The sequence below is a fragment of the Dryobates pubescens genome, chromosome 11 (assembly GCF_014839835.1).
Source record: "Dryobates pubescens isolate bDryPub1 chromosome 11, bDryPub1.pri, whole genome shotgun sequence".
Classification (NCBI taxonomy): domain Eukaryota; kingdom Metazoa; phylum Chordata; class Aves; order Piciformes; family Picidae; genus Dryobates; species Dryobates pubescens.
In genome coordinates, this window is record NC_071622.1 from 10,688,261 (window position 1) to 10,706,808 (window position 18,548).

Sequence of the window (18,548 nt, forward strand, 5' to 3'; positions counted from 1 at the left end):
CATCCTGCGAGTACAGCGATGCCCACAGCCCTCAGGTGAGTCACAGTGGTCAGTGCCCCCTGGAGCAGCCCAGTGTGAGGCTGGAGGCGGGGAGCGCGTTGCACACAGGCCCACCCACCGCTGGCCCCCCAGCAAGGTGGCTGAGCCTTCACAGGCATCCACGCACTACGGTAGGCACCAGCACATGACAGCAGTCGCATGCGTCCATCTGGCCACCCACTCTCCAAACACAGCCCCAAGCCATCTGCACCGCCAGCACCCATGTACCAATACAATACCCCCAGCAGCACCGCAGCTGCCCACGCCAGCCTGGCCACGTGGGAGCTGGCAGCCCCAAGCACCAGTGGACCTCTCCACAGGCAGAGGAACGCCCGTACCCAACCTGCCTGTGCTGGGTACACATATAGAAACAAATCCATCTCTGTCTGCTCACATCCAAATGCAGAGACCAGCTCAGCTTCACCACACTGAGTTTCCAGCAGCCCTTTAGTACTGGTTGTGCCTTGCTGCGATGCCCCCACTGTGCCTTCCCAGCTGCTGGCATCAGTGTAGCACCACCAAAAGCACATCAGACCTGATGCTGAAGCTGGTGGCACCCATGGCATCACTCCATTCTCTGTCCCTGACACTGTCCATCCTAATAAAGGGGAGGGAGGAACAAAAATCTGGAAATATCAATACCTCCTATTTCCATGCCTCTAGGACCACAACAAAAGGTTGAAGATGGCTGGAAAACTCCAGCAGGGATGTGCAGCATGGACAAATCCTTGAGTGTCCTCATACAGTCCATCTCCCCTTCTTCCTGGCCTAATGCAGTCTGACTCCTCCTCTTCCTCTCTCCTATCTGCCCATTCTCCAGTATCTTCTGCAGCCTAAATTCCTCTCTCTCTTCACTTCACCCAACACTTTCCCACCAATGGCCAGAGATGGTCATGATCCGCAGACTTTCCCATAAATTCCCCTTCAAGTACTCATCCAGGCTCCGATTTATTGTGAGCATCCCATTACCCCCAAACCTGGGTGACATCTGCAGTTGCAGGGAGACCATGCAGGATCTGTTAAGTACCTCCAGCTCCCACTGCTCTTAAACACCTGGCTGATGGAGGACCATCACATCCATCCCACCACAGCCAAGACAAAAGAGGCTGCCTCTGACCCCATCCAGATCAGGGCTCGCCTGAAGACAGCGGTTTCTCTCCGCAAAGCTGCAAGAGATTCTGCCATGTATGAGCTTGGCTGGGTTTCAAAGCAGAATGAAACCTAAAATTCCTTGGGAAGAGATTCTATAAAAATAAAATATATTAAAAAAAAAAAAAAAAAGAAAGAGAAAAATCAAATAATCCTTTCAGCTGTACTGCAATGTACTGTTTGGGGGAACACATCAAACCGCCTCGTTCCAATGGTGACTTTCAAAGTTTTATGTGATTTAGACCATATGATGCTGCAAAATAAAGGGGGGGGGGGGGGGGGGGAAAGGCATCCAGAAAGGAAGGAAAAAACCACCAGAATTTTCTTCTGCTGCAACCCAGAGACAAGGCTCCTTAACACCATGTTGGCAGTTTATACGGTTTAGGACTTTTTTTTGTGGGGGTTTTCTTGCCCAAATCAAATGTCTCTGCAATCCAAGGTGGTTTCACAAACCTGCTTCATCTCTCATGAACCACATTCACATTCTCCTGGGGGAGATTTGTGACAGTGCTGCTCGCTTCTCCCCAGCCCTGCCTGCTCTCCTGCAGCTCTGCCAGGAAGACACACTCCTCAGGAACAAGTATCACCCCTCCTCAACAAACTGTTGAGACACCTTCCTCCTCCCCAACCTCCTTCCCCACCTCTAGCGGCCACCCTGAGTGTTTGAGCTGTACATTTGGGGCAGAAAGTCTCTTTTAGTGGGCTTCTGTCATGCACAGGCACTTTGTGCTTGGTGCAGCAGTGGACAGCCCTATGTCCTGATCCCTGCTCTGACACCTCCCTGGAGGCACTACTGCTCAAGGGGAATGTGCTCCTACATCTTCATCCATCCATCCTCAAGAAGACACATTTTTCTTGCGGCAGCCCCACAACCAGCTGAGCCAGGCTCCACTTTCAGCTCTTCACCACGCTGAGAAACCCCACTGGGCTCAGGGAGGCACCAGGGTGGTGGTGGGAATGGTTACTCACTCGATAGCAGGCATGTTTGGGGCAGACATGGGACTGACTTCTTTGGCTTTCTGAAGCGCATGCTTCTGGTTGAAGGCCTCCTCTTCCTCTTGCTCATCCTGCAGAGGAAAGAGGGAAGCTGCTTAGTGAAATGTTGGGGTTTCAAGGAAAGGTGCAGCCATTAGAGGCAGCAAGGGATGCACAGGGTTTCTCCTTAGATAAGCCATAGATACCAATATAAATTAGATACTGTATGTACCCTAGGTACCAAAGTGTGCAGGAGAAAAAGGGAGCACCACCTGTATCTCCAGAGACAGCCTTTGTTTTATTATGGGGACACAATTTTCCCACGAGGTCAGACCTTACTGAAGGTGCCTGAGGTACTTAAATAAGTAAGGCGAGCGGGGTGCAGGCAAGAGCTGCACGGAGCCCTCTAGAACAGCCTCAGACGGTGTAGATCAGCTCAGCCCTCCCCCTTCACAGTCACAGGGGCAAGACAGGCATCCGTGAATGACCCCGGCAGAGACTGTATTGCTTTAATGAGTACGGTTGTGTCTCCAGAGCAAAAAATGTCATTAGGAGTCATTAGCGTGCTTTCAGCCTTTTCAAAAGCTCAGCATTCCCTTAATTGATGCTGCTGGCACTCCGCGGGGCTCTCCCACCCTTCTCATCCCAGCAACAGCCAGCAGCCCCTGAAGTCCCACCTGCACCCACCGTGGGAAGGCAGGGACTTCAGCACGCACCCCGGGGCAAACGAGCACCAAGCTCCTCTTCATTTGCTGCTAACACGTCAGATTTAAAACATCCTGGAACCCTCTCTCGCTGCTTCAAGGGCCTGAGTAATAGGCATGGGCTCCACAAAAAAGGGGCCTCCTGGGATTGTTGGTCCCCTCCAAAGAGCAGCAACATCCTTCCAGTTCTCGCCTACTCATCATTATCCAGATGGTGCCCCAACATTTTAACATTCCCGAAATATTTCCCAGCATGGTCTTAAAATCAAGCTAAGCCAAATAACCCTCTCAAGCACCATCCTAAATTGCATCCTAAATCAAGTCCACTGCCCTGTGGACAGATGGGGAATAAATATTGACACCACTGGAAAGCAATTCCTGCTCCATACCTCCAGAGTGCTTGGGCAAGTAACTGTCCCTGTATCAGACCCCATCAGACCAATGAAGGGTATCTCAGTCTGACTGGAGCTTAAATGGAGAAATACTTAAGCCATGCTTGATGAGCAGTGTGGATGTTCCTGGAGAAACATGAGACCAGCAGGTTTAAGCACTTTCCTGACTCAGAGTCTAAGTGGCTTTGCTCAGCAATGTAGGTTTGTGCTTCCAGGGAACATGGTGTGTACCCTCCTGGAGGAAGAACTCTCATTTCCAGGTTGATCCAAGCTCAGTAGAGACAAGGTAGCCTCAGCTCTGGAGCGAGGACTGTCACTCCAATGCAGTTTCTGCTGGCCCCATCTTTTACTACCTTCAAATCAGAAGGAGAAGAAAGAGCAGCAAGCAGGACATACCTTGGTGAGCTCCTGAGCATTGGCCAGGTTGTCCACTGCGATGGCCAAGAACACATTCAGTAGAGTATCTGTGAGCAGCTAAGGATGCACAAGGCACATGTTAAGGACATGGGTGTCTGCAGCCACCAAGGGAGGGTGGCCCTGACAGCTTCTCAACAGCTGAATAGGGAGCAGCCAAAGGGATAACTCCTTGCCCATCCTATATACACAGCCCTCAGCTCAGATCCAGACAGGTCCTTCTCTGGTTTTGGAATATGCAAGGCTGCCACACATGATAGGACTCCAACTGGGAAAGGAGGAAGGACTGGTGGGTGGGGAGGTGGATGCCCTCAGAAAGAGGGTTGTCTCCACTAAAGCACAGTAACCAGGTGGATACAGTTTCCAAACAAGGTGAGGACGATGAAATAGATGGAGGACCACATGCCTGAGCGAACACCTCCCTGGGAGCGGATGCCGTTGTACATCACCTCGTTCCAGTCCTCACCCGTCAGGATCTGCAGGAAATCAAGCCAGCAGCTACGTCACCTGCTCCTTCTTGTCACATGGACAATCCCCTTGATCTACCCCACCAAACTGCAGCAGCCAAAGACAGAGACTGTGCAGCAGATAGCCTAGCTCTACAGACTGTGCAGCTCTTGAGGGAGATGATGTTGGACACTGCTGAGGATTTAGGTCTCATCAGAAGAGTCTTGAAACTCTTCCACCTGGCAAAATGGAGGTGGAAGCATTTCCATTTCTTGCCATTGTGGGAGAAGATGAAGGATGAAACAGAGGAGAATTTGTTTGGTTTAGAGAGCCCTTTTCAGCCAGGGGTGAGTGAGCAGAGACCCAAGACCTTTGGCTGTGTCCCCTTGAAATCCATCTCCTACCTGGAACACCGTCATGATAGCTGCAGGAAAAGTGTCGAAGTTGGCTGATGGTGTCCCATCAATGAAGTTGAACCTGGAAGTGGAACCAGGAGGACATACATGGGCTGGAGTAGCAAGATCATCAAAACTCTGACTGACGTGTTATCAGCTCTTTTGTGCTTTAAGAGGACCTTTCCCCACTTTAAGGAAGGTCTCCTGAGCATTTGGTGCCACAATCCAAAATGCGTCCATCCCAGAGGCACCTGCCCAAGCAAAGACTTTTACACAGGAGAGGTACCACTGTCAGCAGCAGGCCAAGGACAAGACTATAGTCTTCCTAGGCCCCCAAGAAGGCTTTAACACCAATAACAACCTACCTGCCTCCAAAGAGCTGCATTCCCAGCAACAGAAGAGGTACCACTGTCAGCAGCAGGCCAAGGAGCAAGGCTACAGTCTTCCTAGGCCCCGAAGAGGGCTTTAACACCAATAACAACCTACCTGCCTCCAAAGAGCTGCATTCCCAGCAGGGCAAAAACTACAATGAAGAGGAAGAGGAGGAAGAGTAGGCTGATAATAGACTTCATGGAGCTCATTAGTGAGACCACCAAATTCCTCAGGGATGCCCAGTACCTACAAAAAACAAGACAGTTCTGGAGCACTTGCAGAGATGCTAACAGGGGAAGAGGAGTGACTGGATCTGGGCTGCAGCCACAGTCCAAGACAGTAGGTGATAGGCTTAGATGGTTGGTACATACTTGGTTATTTTGAATATCCGCAGGAGACGAAGAGCTCGTAGGACACTGATCCCAAAAGAGGTTCCTGGCCTGAAGATAGCCCAAACCACTTCGAAGATGCTTCCCACAGTGACCTGAGAAGTGCACATACCCAGGAGTCAAAAATAGGCTCAGGACAGGCTGGTGCAGGAAAACTTCACGTGCTGGAATGTGAGCACCCACCACCCTGCTCAAGACTTGTGTCTCTGTCTGGCACAGGCAGGCTGTGCCAGCAGAATTAATTCCCCTGCACACTGTGAGGGCCATCTCATTCTTCTCTTCTTTGGTACCTTGCACTGCAGAAACCTGCCAACCATCTCCCCCTACACCCACAGCATCTCTGGGACTGCTTACCCCACAGTCAAAGCAGTTGAAAGAAGAATGGAAGTAAAGGCGTGGCCCCATCCCGTACATCTTTAAGGACATCTCCAGGAGGAAGAGCCCAAGAAACAGGAACTCTGCATAGTCTGAAAGAGAAAATCCAGGTGAGCTACCCCCAGTGTGCCAAGCTGTGAGGGGCATCCTGCATACATCCACTCATAGCCCACAGACCACATCACAGAGATGGGACAAGTTGAGGACCTTGCTGCTTCCCCAAGCTCTCAGGGTTTGCAATGAGGGAAGCTTGTCTGCAAGGAGCTAAATTGTATACAACAGACCACAAACCCCACAGGTTAAGCTTTCAGGGTAGGTACACCAGTGTCCCACAGGGCTGAGAAGACCAGAGATACCTGGCATGGAGCACAGCATCTCTAGTAGTTTACAGCAGTGGTTGGGGTGACTGCAAAGGCATTGACCACACAACACTGTAGGGAAATATTAGCAACCTGGATGGAAATCATTGCACGCCTGGAACTTGGCCAGGGAAACCGAACCCAACAGCCAAGAGCCAGTGAAAGGCTTCTCCAGCTATTTCATGAACATTAGCAAGCAAGAGTCTGGCTCTTCACCTCGTCCAAAAGATGCTTCTCACCATGACCAGCTGTCATACCACACCATGGCATGCTGAGATCCCAGCAGGCCTAAGAGTGCTAATGTAGAACCAGGGAGACCCAGCTCTTAACATTTTCAAGGTAACAACAGCAGAGCTGAGAAAGCAGCACTGTCCCTACTGCAGGAGCTCAGGAGCAGCACATGGCTCCCATGAGGCTGACCACACTGTTCTGCCATTAGCACCATGATGGATAGACTTGGGTACCACCTCTGAGACCTAACCTCACACCATGGCCTGTGGTAGGCTGGGTGATGCTCCAGTAACTACTTTCAAGCTTGGGATCTCCATGCCACACCTTGCATCAGAATTTTTACCAGATGGCTCTCCCACAACCAGCCCCAGCCCTGCAAACCCATGTCTTTCCAGCAATTGCTTGTGGGCATTCAGAGATGGATTTCCACCAAGCTTTGCACCACCACTATTCAGAGTTTTTAGGATAAATCCAACTGTGACCTGCAGCCTGTTTCTCTCTCATGACAAACACATGGGACCTGAAGGGCATGAGTGTAGTAAAACTCCTCCACACGTGCTCACAGGAATAAGACAGCCATCAGTGGCCATAGGGCCAAGGGCAAAGCTGAATTAAGTGGCTACACATAGTCCCTTGTTATCAGCAGAATTATTCCCCACCCATCTCCAAACCAACATGACCAACATCCTCATGTGCCCTAGGGCAAGGAGTGAGAGTAAGCTTCAAGCTCTGGCCATTGAAGATAAGAAGGCTGCAGGAGGTTTTACATGTCCACACAGTGCTCTCACACATACACAAAGCCCAGAGACTCACAGAGAAAGTGGGTGAGCCAGGCTGGCTGGTTGTGATGGACAATGGCTACGCAGGCAGTGTTTAGAGCCACCAGGCTCAAGACGATCCAGTAGAAGACCTGGGATTTCACCATGTGGCGAACGGAGATGCGCAGGAGCCGCTCCTTGTGCCGTAAATAGGAGGCACCATCCACCCTGGCACCTTTGAGGCCAGAGTGACTCGAGGGATTACCTAAGAGCAAAAAAGAGGGAGAGGAAGTTGAGTGCTTCAGTCAAGGTGAGAGAAGGCATTGGGTGCCCCAGGGTTCCCAGCTACATGAGATAAGATGGCTCACACACACTGCTCTTATGGGACATGACTTATGCAGACAGCTTTTAGGGGGTCTGCCCCCTTTGTTGCCTGACTAGCAGAGATGGATGATCTGTGAGACCCCACCTGGAGTACTGTGTCCAGTTCTGGAGCCCCTAGTACAGGAAGGATCTGGATGTGCTTGAACGTGTCCAGAGAAGGGCATGAGGATGAACAGAGGGCTGGAGCTCTGCTATGAGGACAGACTGAAGGAGTTGGGGCTGTTCAGTCTGCAGAAGAGAAGGCTCCAAGGAGACCTTATTGTGGCCTTCCAGTATCTGAAGGGGGCCTCCAAGAAAGCTGGGGAGGGACTTTTTAGGGTGTCAGGTAGTGATAGGACCAGGGAGAATGGAGCAAAACTAGAAATGGGTAGATTCAGATTGGATGTTAGGAAGAATTTGTTCACCAGGTGGGTGGTGAGACACTGGAACAGGTTGCCCAGGGAGGTGGTGGAAGCCTTATCCCTGGAGTATTTTAAGGCCAGGCTGGATGTGGCTCTGAGCAACCTGACCTAGTGTGAGGTGTCCCTGCCCATGGCAGGGGATTTGGAACTAGATGATCCTTGAGGTCCCTTCCAACCCTAGCAATTCTATGACAGTCTCCCTGTGGTGAGTGTGACTCTAACAACTCAGGAAGCTGACAGAGGTTTTGGAAATAGAAGCTCCGAAGTGCACTGACCCAAGGTTGGATGGAGAGGTCTTCTCTGTGCCAGTCTTCGTTCGCCTACGGAGGAGATATCAACACAATGCTCATCACCTGAGGCATCCGTCCGGTTCCTTTTGATGGTGGCTCGCCTAAGCACTGAGATGAGAAGAGGAGTAGGTGTCGGAGCCATGGTGGCCCAACTCCCAGTAGCCAACTTATTGGACTAGGACCTGGTGATCAGTGCCTAGCTAACTCAGGTAACAGGACAGAAATACCCATGTGACCCTAGTCCAGAGCTATCTTTGGCGTAGGAACCAGACACCTCCTGGCCTCCATGTTCCCTCAAGGGTTATGCTGTCAATCCAGCTCCCCAAACTCCTCTCTCGGGCTGCAGACCCCACTGGGACATCCCCAGACCTCCCATCACAGCTGGAAGATTTCAGCTGCAAGAAAGCAGAAGGATGAGCAGATAGAATTTTAGGTAGGGCATTGTTTTGTTTGTCTTACCTTCTAAGGCTGAGGTCCCAGAATTTTTGTTCTCTTCAGCCAGCATGACTTCCTCTACGCAAAACACACAGTTCAGCATCAGGAGACAAGACACCATTGGCTAAACCTAAGCACTTTGCCCAACCAGGATGCGGTTGCTTCAGGCAAGTTCTTGTCAAGAATTGGTTAAGTGTCCAAAAGCAAGTTCTGGGGGGTGGCAAGTGTCATTAACCCTACTAAAGAAGTTGAACATCATAGACAGGTTTTAGGGTTCATCATGCCAGCCCAGGACCAAGGCTGAGGTCTGAGGCTCAGGGTTCATTTCAAGATACTCATCTTTTTTTAAGTCTGCATGCTAAATGAAAGTGTAAAACCTCCCTTCCCAGAGCCAAGCACAGTGACCTGATCCCCATGAAGGGCTGTGGCAGTCTGGGGGATTGGCAACCGCAAGCAGTTGTGTCTGGATGGGTGTCAACAGGAAGCCTGAAAACCTTCACTGTCCCCAGCCCTTTCCCAGGTTTAGGAGCCCCAAGGTGGGAACTAGTGAGTTAATGCCCTCCAGACTGCTCCAGGAGAGGGTTTAGCTAGAAAACCACTGTCACTGTTCACTGCTCTACTTCCCACTGCCCACCACTGCAGGGGATTCCAGCAAACATCAAGAGAAGGAAAACCATTGCAGAGAAAAGCTGACAGCCATGATGCTCACAGCCTCCCCTGGAGATGTAACATGCTTCATGCTGAAATTATGACAGTTTCCTGCCAGAGAGCAGGAGGTTTCATCAGCTGTTACCGATATTCTTGCTTGCTGGACAACCACATCATCTTCTGCTGACGTCTCCCAGGCACCCAACACTGTAGTGGGAGCACCTGTGCAACTTTTGGGTTGCAGTGGGTGATGCTCGAGGATCCCTTCCCATTCCCACCACTCTGCATGACCAGCAACCTGCTGTGGCCATTGTGCTCCTGGGACTCCCTCCACCCCAGCCCACCAGCCTTTACCTGCTTTGTCTATCCAAGCCCGGTAGCCGTTGAGCTCCCGCTCGATTTGCTGCTGGCGCCGCAGCTTCATGAAGGCTCGGCGGTTCTCCACTCGCTCACGCTCTTTGGCAAACTCCCTGGGAAGGGAAGGGTGGAGGAAGGTGGTGAGAGCCTGGCCAGTGGGCAGCAAGATGCTCAGGAAGCTGGGGCACCACAGGGCTGGGCAAGGAGGGAGGGACCAAGAGTGAGCATGAGCCAAGGTGGTGCATGTTGGAGAGATGCGTAGCCACCCCAGCCGCAGCACAGCCAGAGGATGGGTGAACAATCAGAAAGGAGGACAGCCTTCTTCACAGGAGGAAAGGACTGGGCAAAACCCCTGCTTGGTCACTCAGCCCTATGTGTCCTAAGTGGGAGCTGCTGCCATTCAGGGGAGATGCTCCCAGAGCCACCTGACTCCAGAACCAACTCAAGCTTCATTTGAGTGTTAGTTCAGGGAACAAAAACAGGGCACTGAGGGGAAGGTAGAGGGCAGGTCCAGTGCCTCAGCTTTACCTCCTACTCTGAATCCTCTGTCTCCAGCCTCTCTTTGGAGGGTTTTCCCAGGACTTGAGACATCCCTATTATCCTTCTCTGGACTTCAGTGTCTCACACAAACTGTGCAGGTGTGATGACCAGTCCAAAGAAGAACAACAGCTTGTCAAGCCCTGCAGTAGGCAGGAGCCTCATGGGCTCCGTGAAGGCAAGAGCATGTCAAACCCTGGACAACGCTGGCCAGAGCTGATACCACACCCACTGCTCATGCAGGTGGTGCACAGATATGCCAGCATCCCTGTGCTCATGTGAACTCCTAAGAACACGCAGAGACACATTCCTCAAAACATAACACATGGTTTCATCTATGGCCTAGTCCACAACGGTGCAAAGAAATCTTCAGGGTCAGGTTGGATGGGGCTCTGGGCAACCTCATCTAGCTGAAGATGTCCCTGCTGATGCAAGGGGGTTAGACTAGATAACCTTTAAAGGTCCCTTCCTACTCGAACAGTCTGTGACTCTACATGCAGATAGGGCTATTTACACCTTCTCATAGGTTGTCAAAACACAAGACCATGACAGTAAGCATGGTCTGCTTTCTGGTTTGCATACACCTGCTGCCATATGCAGGAGACCCATGCAGATCTTTTCACCATCTTGTATGACGAATACCTGAAGTATATATGCAAAGACCATCACACACACTCAGAGAAATGAAAATACTTGGCAGCAGCCTCTACAGAAGAGATGTGGACATGCTGGAAAGTGTTCGGAGAAGGACCATGAGAATGATCAGAGGACTGGCAGACCTGCTGTGTGAAGAAAGGCTGAGAGAACTGGGTTGGTTCAGCCTGGAGAAGGAAAAGCTCAGGGGAGACCTTATTACCATGCACCAGTACATAAAGGGTGGCTACCAGGGGGATGGAGACTCTTGTTTTACAAGGAGTCCCATGGAAAAGACAAGGGGCAAGGAGATTCTGATTGGACTCCAGAAGAAAATGTTTCACCATGAGAGCAGTAAGAGACTGGAATAATCTCCCAAGGGAAGCAGTGGAATCTCCTACACTGGACAGTTTTAAGACGCAGCTGGACAGGGTGCTGGGCCAGCTCATTTCAACTACACTATCACCTAGAAAGGTTGGAATAGATGACCCTTGGGCTCCCTTCTAACTTGGCATTCTATGAAGCACAGGGGTGGCAATGTAGGCAATCCCACACACCCCCCATGGGTTATATACGAGACAACACAGCCAGACCTACCACCCTGTGTGCTTGCATACACCATGTGCCTGGGGCATCTAAACCCACACATTATACCTCTGATGATGACCACATTTGCACACAGGCAGCATCTGTCACACCAAACATCACCTCAGCACACCCTTCCTCAGTTCAGGAAAGATGTTGATTTGCTGGAATGTGTCCAGAGAAGGGCAACAAAGCTGAAGAGGGGTTTAGAGCACAAGCCCTATGAGGAGAGGCTGAGGGAGCTGGGGTTGCACAGCCTAGAGAAGAGGAGGCTCAGGGGAGACCTTGCAGTCTACAACTACCTGAGCAGAGGGCATAGCCAGGTGGGAGTTGGCCTCTTCTCCCAGCACCAGAACAAGAGGACACAGTCTCAGGCTGCACCAGGGGAGGTTTAGGCTGGATGTTAGGAAGAAGTTCTTCACAGAAAGAGTGATTGGCCTTTGGAATGTGCTGCCCAGGGAGGTGGTGGAGTCACCATCACTGGAGGTGTTTAGGGGAGACTGGATGGGGTGCTTGGTGCCATGGTTTAGTTGATTAGATGGTGTTGGATGATGGGTTGGACATGATGATCTCAAAGATCTCTTCCAACCTGGTCTGGTCTGCTCTGGTCTGGTCTATTCTATTCTATTCTATTCCTTCCTTGGAACATCACCAGCAGGATGCAATCTGCTGGGTGCAGGTCCCTCAAGCCTTGATGGGCACAGAGCACCAACTGCACAGAGTAACCCAGCCCATGTCCTCAGCCCCTTCCTGGTCCTAGGCTGCTTGGAGGAAAGCATAAGTGTGAAGAACAACTAGCACTGTTCTCTCTGCAAGACAAACATCTCTCTCCCTGGAGACTAGCAGCAATCTCCAGCTTCCAAAACCAGGAAAGGAAGGGGGAAAAAAAAGATTCAGAAGAACTGCAAGAACTGGTCTGTCTGCTGCAGAGAGAGTTCAAGTGCATTACCCAAGCTGAGCTATTACACCCTTAATGCTGTGTGGGCTTTCGCATGTGTGTGCGCGCGCGTGTTTGTGTGAAAGCCTTGAATGTTCCCTGCACCTCTTGTTCGAGATCCCCAAACAATTCAAGCGATTTTAATTCCACCCCAGGAAGGTGAAGTTTCCTGCCGCTCTGGCGTTAAGCATCAAATGACTCTCCCCCTCCACTGCTGGCTTTCAGACTGAAATGAGACTTTCTTCCTGGGGCAGAGAAGGGGGAGAGAACAAAAAGCAAGGAAGAGAAAAGCAGGCTAAGCGGAGGGAAGGAGGGCGGGAGGAGAGGGGGGAGAAGGAAGGACCTCCCGCAGCCAACAGCAAAACGCACTCTCAGCTTTGGGCATGCCGTGCCAAAACCCTCCTTGCCCTAGCTGGAGGAAAGGCAGGATCCACTTTGGCTGTGCCATCAACGGCTTTTGTTAGCAAATTTGGGATGTCAAGATATGAGAGGATGCTGTCTGCGGCCAGAGTTAGTTGGGAAGTTGCCTCTCTCCCTCTGGCTTGGTTCACTGGTCCTCCAGTGTGCTGAACGTCTGTCTCACAGACATAGGGACAACCAGCACCTTGGCAGAACTTTGGCCAGCAGGACCTCACAGATATATTCTGTGATAAGGAGCACCTAGAAAGCTTCCCATGCTTTACATTAGCTAGGAATGTGGCCCCTTTCTGCCACCTCTCTTGCCCACTCCCCTGCCTTTCAGCTCTTCCTCTCCTGTGGTTGGTGTCTCCTTTTGCTGCACGGCAAGAGAAGGCATCATCATCATGTGTCCATGATGAAATCCAGCCAGGAGGAGTGGATGAGCTTCAAATCATCTTCTCCCAGAAGAGGGACTGGGATCACCTTTTCCAGTTCCCCCATTGCTGAACAGCATTTTTTCCCCTTACCCAACCCTTTGCTCACAGAGCCCTGACTTGCAAGAAGCTGGTGCCACACACATCCAGGGACAAGGCAGCAGCGCAGCTGCACAGCGTCTCCGAGGGAGACAGTTCCCACACACTTGATCCCTAATGGAGCTTAATTGCTTTTGTCCATTAGAAGGAGGAAGGGGTGGCAGAGAGGGGAGGGGGGAAAAGAAAAAAAGAGGGGGGGGGGAAGAAAAAGGAAAAAAAAAAAAAAGTTAAGCTCAAGTTAATGAATTATTACATTTCAGAGAGACACGTTACTGAGCAGGGCAGCAGCGGGGGCTGGTGACATCTGAGAGTGGGTAGGCGATGCTGACAGATCAAGGATTGCTCAGAGCCAATTTGCAGCAGCGGGTAGAGATAATACTGTGTGTGAGTGAGAACAGGGCCAGCGCTGCTGACTGACAGCTGCCTGGGAAGGCGCCAAGGCGCAGGCAGGGCCGCATGGTGTCGCCCAGAGAGCCGGGCACTTGCCACCCATTGAAGGGCTCTGGTCCCCAGTGGGTTTGGGACAAATTACAGAATCACAGAAAAAAAGACTAGGCTAGAGCAGACCTTTGAGAGCATCGAGGCCAATCATTAGCACTAACACGGAGAGCGGTGTGCTCAGGTGGCTAAGGTGGCCACAACAGCACCCTGGCCTGAATCAGCAATAGTGTGGCCAGCAGGAGTAGAGAGTTCTCTTCCTGGAGAAGAGGAGGCTCAGGGGAGACCTTATTGCTGTCTACAACTACCTGAAAGGAGGTTGTAGCCAGGTGGGGGTTGGTCTCTTCTCCCAGGCAACCAGCACCAGAACAAGAGGACACAGTCTCAGGCTGTGCCAGGGGAGGTTTAGTCTGGATGTTAGGAAGAAGTTCTGCACAGAAAGAGTGATTGCCCATTGGAATGGGCTGCCCAGGGAGGTGGTGGAGTCACCATCACTGGAGATGTTTAGGAAGAGACTGGATGGGGTGCTTGGTGCCATGGGTTAGTTGATTAGATAGTGTAGGATGATAGGTTGGACTCGATCTCAAAGGTCTTTTCCAACCTGGTTAATTCTATTCTATTCTATTCTATTCTATTCTATTCTAATACAATAGGGAAGTGATTGTTCCCTGTACTCAGCACTGGTGAGGCTGCATCTTGAATACCATGTTCAGTTTTAGGCCCCTTACTACAAGAAAGGCATTAATGTTCTGGAGTGTGTCCAGAGAAGGGCAACAAAGATGGTGAAAGGTCTAGAGAAGAGGTCTGGTGAGGAGCAGCTGAGGGAACCTTGATTGTTTAGTTTGGAGAAGGCTGAGGGGAGACCTCATTGCTCTCTACAACTACCCAAAAGGAGGTTGGAGTGTTGTGGGGGCAGGCAGTAGGATGAGAAGAAATGGCCTGAAATTGTGCCAGGGAAAATTTCTTTGCAGAAAGAGTGGTCAAGCATTGGAACAGGCTGACTAGGGAGGTGGTGGAGCATGGCACTCTGGGACATGGTTTCATGGATATGATGTTAGGCTGACAGTTGCACTCAATGATATTAGAGGTCTTTTCCAACCAAAGCCATTCTATGACAAGTATTTGACTAAGCCATATCACTAAGCACTACATCTATATAACTCTTAATTCCCTCCAGGGATGGGGACTCCACTACCTCCCTGGGCAAGCTGTTGTCTAAGGATGGCCTGATTTTGCTTTGCAAAGAGTTTAGGGCTGTGCTGCTCACCCTGCAAGAAACCTCAGAGGACCCTAGCAGATTTCACAGTTCTGACCAGCAACACTTCTGTTTGTCCACTTGAGTGTCCTGGCCCAAAATTCTTATGCCACCAGCATGAAAACATCCACCCACAAAAGCTGAGCTCTGTTTGTGCCTACCCTGTGTCATTGCAGCCCTTCCCTGTTGGGCCATGTAAAGCCAAAGGCATGCAGTGAGTGATAGAAGCGAGTGCTGAAGGTCATGGTGGGAGCTGGGGAGCAATGTACCATCTGTATGTACCCAGCCTGCCAGGGTGACTGGAGCACAGATGGTTTGCGTTCCTCCTTTGCCTGAAAATTCTCCTCTACAGCCTTGGCATTCCTCTCACATGTCCTGAGAGCGTCTCTGCTCCTGGCAGGAGATCTTGAGGGGACACCACAGCACTTGGCCACCTTTCTCCTGGGGGCTCTGCACCCTCAGTCACACCAGGGAGCAATGCTTTCACAGCATCAGTGTGCTCTGCTCGAAGGATTGGAGATCCCAGGTCTGGTTTGAATGGGAGAAAAAGCCATGTGGACACATCTATCTTGAAAATGGGCCCCTTTTTTGAAAGAAAACAAGTAAAAAGGGAGAAAAGCTAAAAACCAACCAAACAAAACCAAACAACACCAAAAAATCCCACAAGAAAGCAAAAGCAGTTAAGGGGGGAAAAAAAGAAGTCACAGATACTGCAACCCACTTTTCTCCCTTTTTTTGGAGCTCCTTTGAGTTCAGGGCAGGTATATAATGGTGGTTACATCAATACTGTGGCTTCCACGGTCTGAAGCAACAAGCCAGCCACCTTCAAACCCATCAGTTCATTGCCTTTTGCCACCAACAAATCTGTTCCAACAAACCAGAGGTGTCTCCAACAAATAATTCAACAAAGTGGTCTTAAAACAACATGAAGCAGCAAAAAAGAGAGGGTGGGAAGGGAGAAACACTCAATTACAGGCTGAGGATGAGACAGCAGTACCATGGTGCTGTGAAAAAAAAAAAAACCCAAACCAAAACATATATAATGGGATGAATAACAAGGAGCACCATCTGTAAGACATCAGGTAAGACTGCTGCTCTCCTCAGCACTCATGGGGTGTCAGCTCACGGCTCTGCTTCAGGTTTGAGCACCACAATTTGAGGAATAAACTGCCTTCAACTCCCAGGAGGGTGTCAGAGGAGGTTATGGGACAGAACTGACAACAGACGGTTTGGAAAACACGGATGAGACAGTTGCAAACCAGAGGGATCAGATGGTATTTACCCAAGAGGTGTAAAGGAACTCAAGTAAGAGTGTTGAACTAACTGTGCAGTCTGTAACCTGGTGCTTCAGCTCAAACAGACGGTGGCAAGCAGGCACAGCAGAGCTGGCACTCAGCTGGCACAGGATTATTGCACTGAACCAACAGCTAAGGCTAGAGCAGGCTGTCCAAAAGGTACCAAAACCTTTGCTCTGGAGGGACAATGTGCTTCACTTGCCTGTGTTGAAGAAGGCAACATGCTTTCTGGATAAGGGTAAACTGCTTAATTTAAGTTTACTTGAATTTCCCAAAGTCAGAGGAGATTCAGATCCCTGTTCAACATGACCTTGAGCAACCTGAAGGTAGGATCATAGAATTGTTTCATTTGGAAAAGGCCCTCCCTGTCACCACCACTGGAGGTGTTCAAGCAGCATGTGAACCTGGAGATGACAGATGTGGTTTAGTGTTGGCCCTTCAGTACTGGGCCAAAGGTAGATCTTGGAGGCCTTTTCCAATGTTCTGTGATTCTGTGACCTCTAAGATCATCAAATCCAGCCATCAACCTAAACACCACCTCTGCCATTAAATTGTGTCCCGAACTGCCATGTCTACACATTTGTTGAACACCTCCATGGATGGTAACTCCACCACCTCCCTCACCCACCTGTTCCAATGCCTGACCACTCCAGAGGAGAGGTTGAGGGAGCGGGGGTTGCTTAGCCTGGAGAAGAGGAGGCTCAGGGGAGACCTTATTGCCATCTACAACTACCTGAAGGGAGGTTGTAGCCAAGTGGGGGTTGGTCTCTTCTCCCAGGCAACCAGCACCAGAACAAGAGGACACAGTCTCAGGCTGTGCCAGAGGAGGTTTAGGCTGGATGGTAGGAAGAAGTTCTTCACAGAAAGAGTGATAGGCCATTGGAATGTGCTGCCCAGGGAGGTGGCAGAGTCACCATCACTGGAGGTGTTTAGGAGGAGACTGGATGGGGCAATTGATGCCATGGTTTAGTTGATTAGATGGTGTTGGATGATAGGTTGGACTCGATGATCTCAAAGGTCTCTTCCAACCTGGTTAATTCTATTCTATCAATTCTATCTATGCAGGGAGGGTGGGCTTGATGACCTTTAAAGGTCCTTTCCAACCCAAACTATTCCATGACTCTAAGATTCCTTAACGAAGATGAGCTGCTTCAAGAAAGTCTTCTCACGAAGCACTAACTGGTGAAAAGAAAGAAGATGCAAAAAAAGGGAAACAAACAAACAAAAATGTCTTATTTCTTATATCCCCTTCCAGTGGTAGCCATGAGCTTCAGTTCATGCCCATGTAGCTCAGCGAGGGTTATGTGTTCGCCACGTAGTGACGAAGCTGCAGCGAGAAGCAGAGCGCAGAGCTGACGATGCGAAAGAGAGCACATTTATAGAGTGCCAGCAGACACCCGAGTTGGGGGATGAGAAGCTGACAAGCTGTTGGCGACATCAAACAGTGAAATGGGAAGGAGCTGGGAGATACCAGCCCTAAGCTCACCCATTACATCACTGTCCTATTTAAGAAAGGCCAGATGCTGATGGGTTTCTTCTACCTTGGATAAAACTCATGATCGACTACCTGGATTTCAACCAGGCTTTTGATGTGGTTCGAGTTGTGGGCACCTCAATTTAAGAAGGACATTGAGACTCTTGAACATGTCCAAAGAAGGGCAATGAAGCTGGTGAGAGGTCTAGAGCACAAGCACTACGAGGAGAGGTTGAGGGAGCTGGGATTGTTTAGCCTGGAGAAGAGGAGGTTCAGGAGAGACCTTATCGCTGTCTACAACTACCTGAAAGGAGGTTGTAGCTGGGAGGGGGTTGGTCTCTTCTCCCAGGCAAGCAGCACCAGAACAAGAGGACACAGCCTCAAGCTGCACCAGGGGAAGTTTAGGCTGGAGGTGAGGAGAAAGTTCTTCACAGAGAGAGTTGTTAGCCATTGGAATGTGCTGCCCGGGGAGGTAGTGGAGTCACCATCCCTGGAGGTGTTCAAAAAGGGATTGGATGTGGCACTTGAAGCCATGGTTTAGTTTTCATGAGATGTGGGTGACAGGTTGGACTTGATGGTCTTTGAGGTCTTTTCCAACCTTATTGATTCTATTATTCCCACAGCCTTCCCCTAGACAAATTGATGTGTTGGGGTCTAGGCAAGTGGCTTGTGTAGTGAGTGAGAACTGGTTGATAGGCTGCACCCAGAGAGTGGTGGCAAATAGTTCAAACTGGAAACCTGTCATAAGTGGGGTCCCCCAAGGATTGATATTGGGGTTGATAGGCTGCACCCAGAGGGTGGTGGTAAATAACTCAATCTGGCAACCTGTCACAAGTGGGTCCCCAAGGATTGATATGGGCCCAATGCTCTTTAATATATTAATAAGCAATCTGAATGAGGCTATCAAGTGTACCCTGATAAGTTTGCTGATGATACCAAACAGAGTGG

General features: G+C 50.4%; 1 protein-coding gene across 1 annotated transcript in view; it reads right to left on the reverse strand.

Annotated features, from left to right (window-relative positions):
- CACNA1E (calcium voltage-gated channel subunit alpha1 E) overlaps positions 1–18,548 on the reverse strand; it is a 133,459-nt gene that overhangs the window by 43,392 nt on the left and 71,519 nt on the right. Inside the window, exons 9-19 of the mRNA XM_054165170.1 lie at positions 9,512–9,627; positions 8,534–8,587; positions 8,060–8,182; positions 7,055–7,264; positions 5,631–5,743; positions 5,259–5,371; positions 5,002–5,133; positions 4,525–4,597; positions 4,032–4,149; positions 3,656–3,723; positions 2,158–2,255 (exon numbers count right to left, since the gene is read on the reverse strand). Of these exons, the coding sequence (XP_054021145.1) occupies positions 2,158–2,255; positions 3,656–3,723; positions 4,032–4,149; positions 4,525–4,597; positions 5,002–5,133; positions 5,259–5,371; positions 5,631–5,743; positions 7,055–7,264; positions 8,060–8,182; positions 8,534–8,587; positions 9,512–9,627 (1,218 nt within the window). The remainder of the gene's footprint in view (positions 1–2,157; positions 2,256–3,655; positions 3,724–4,031; positions 4,150–4,524; positions 4,598–5,001; positions 5,134–5,258; positions 5,372–5,630; positions 5,744–7,054; positions 7,265–8,059; positions 8,183–8,533; positions 8,588–9,511; positions 9,628–18,548) is intronic.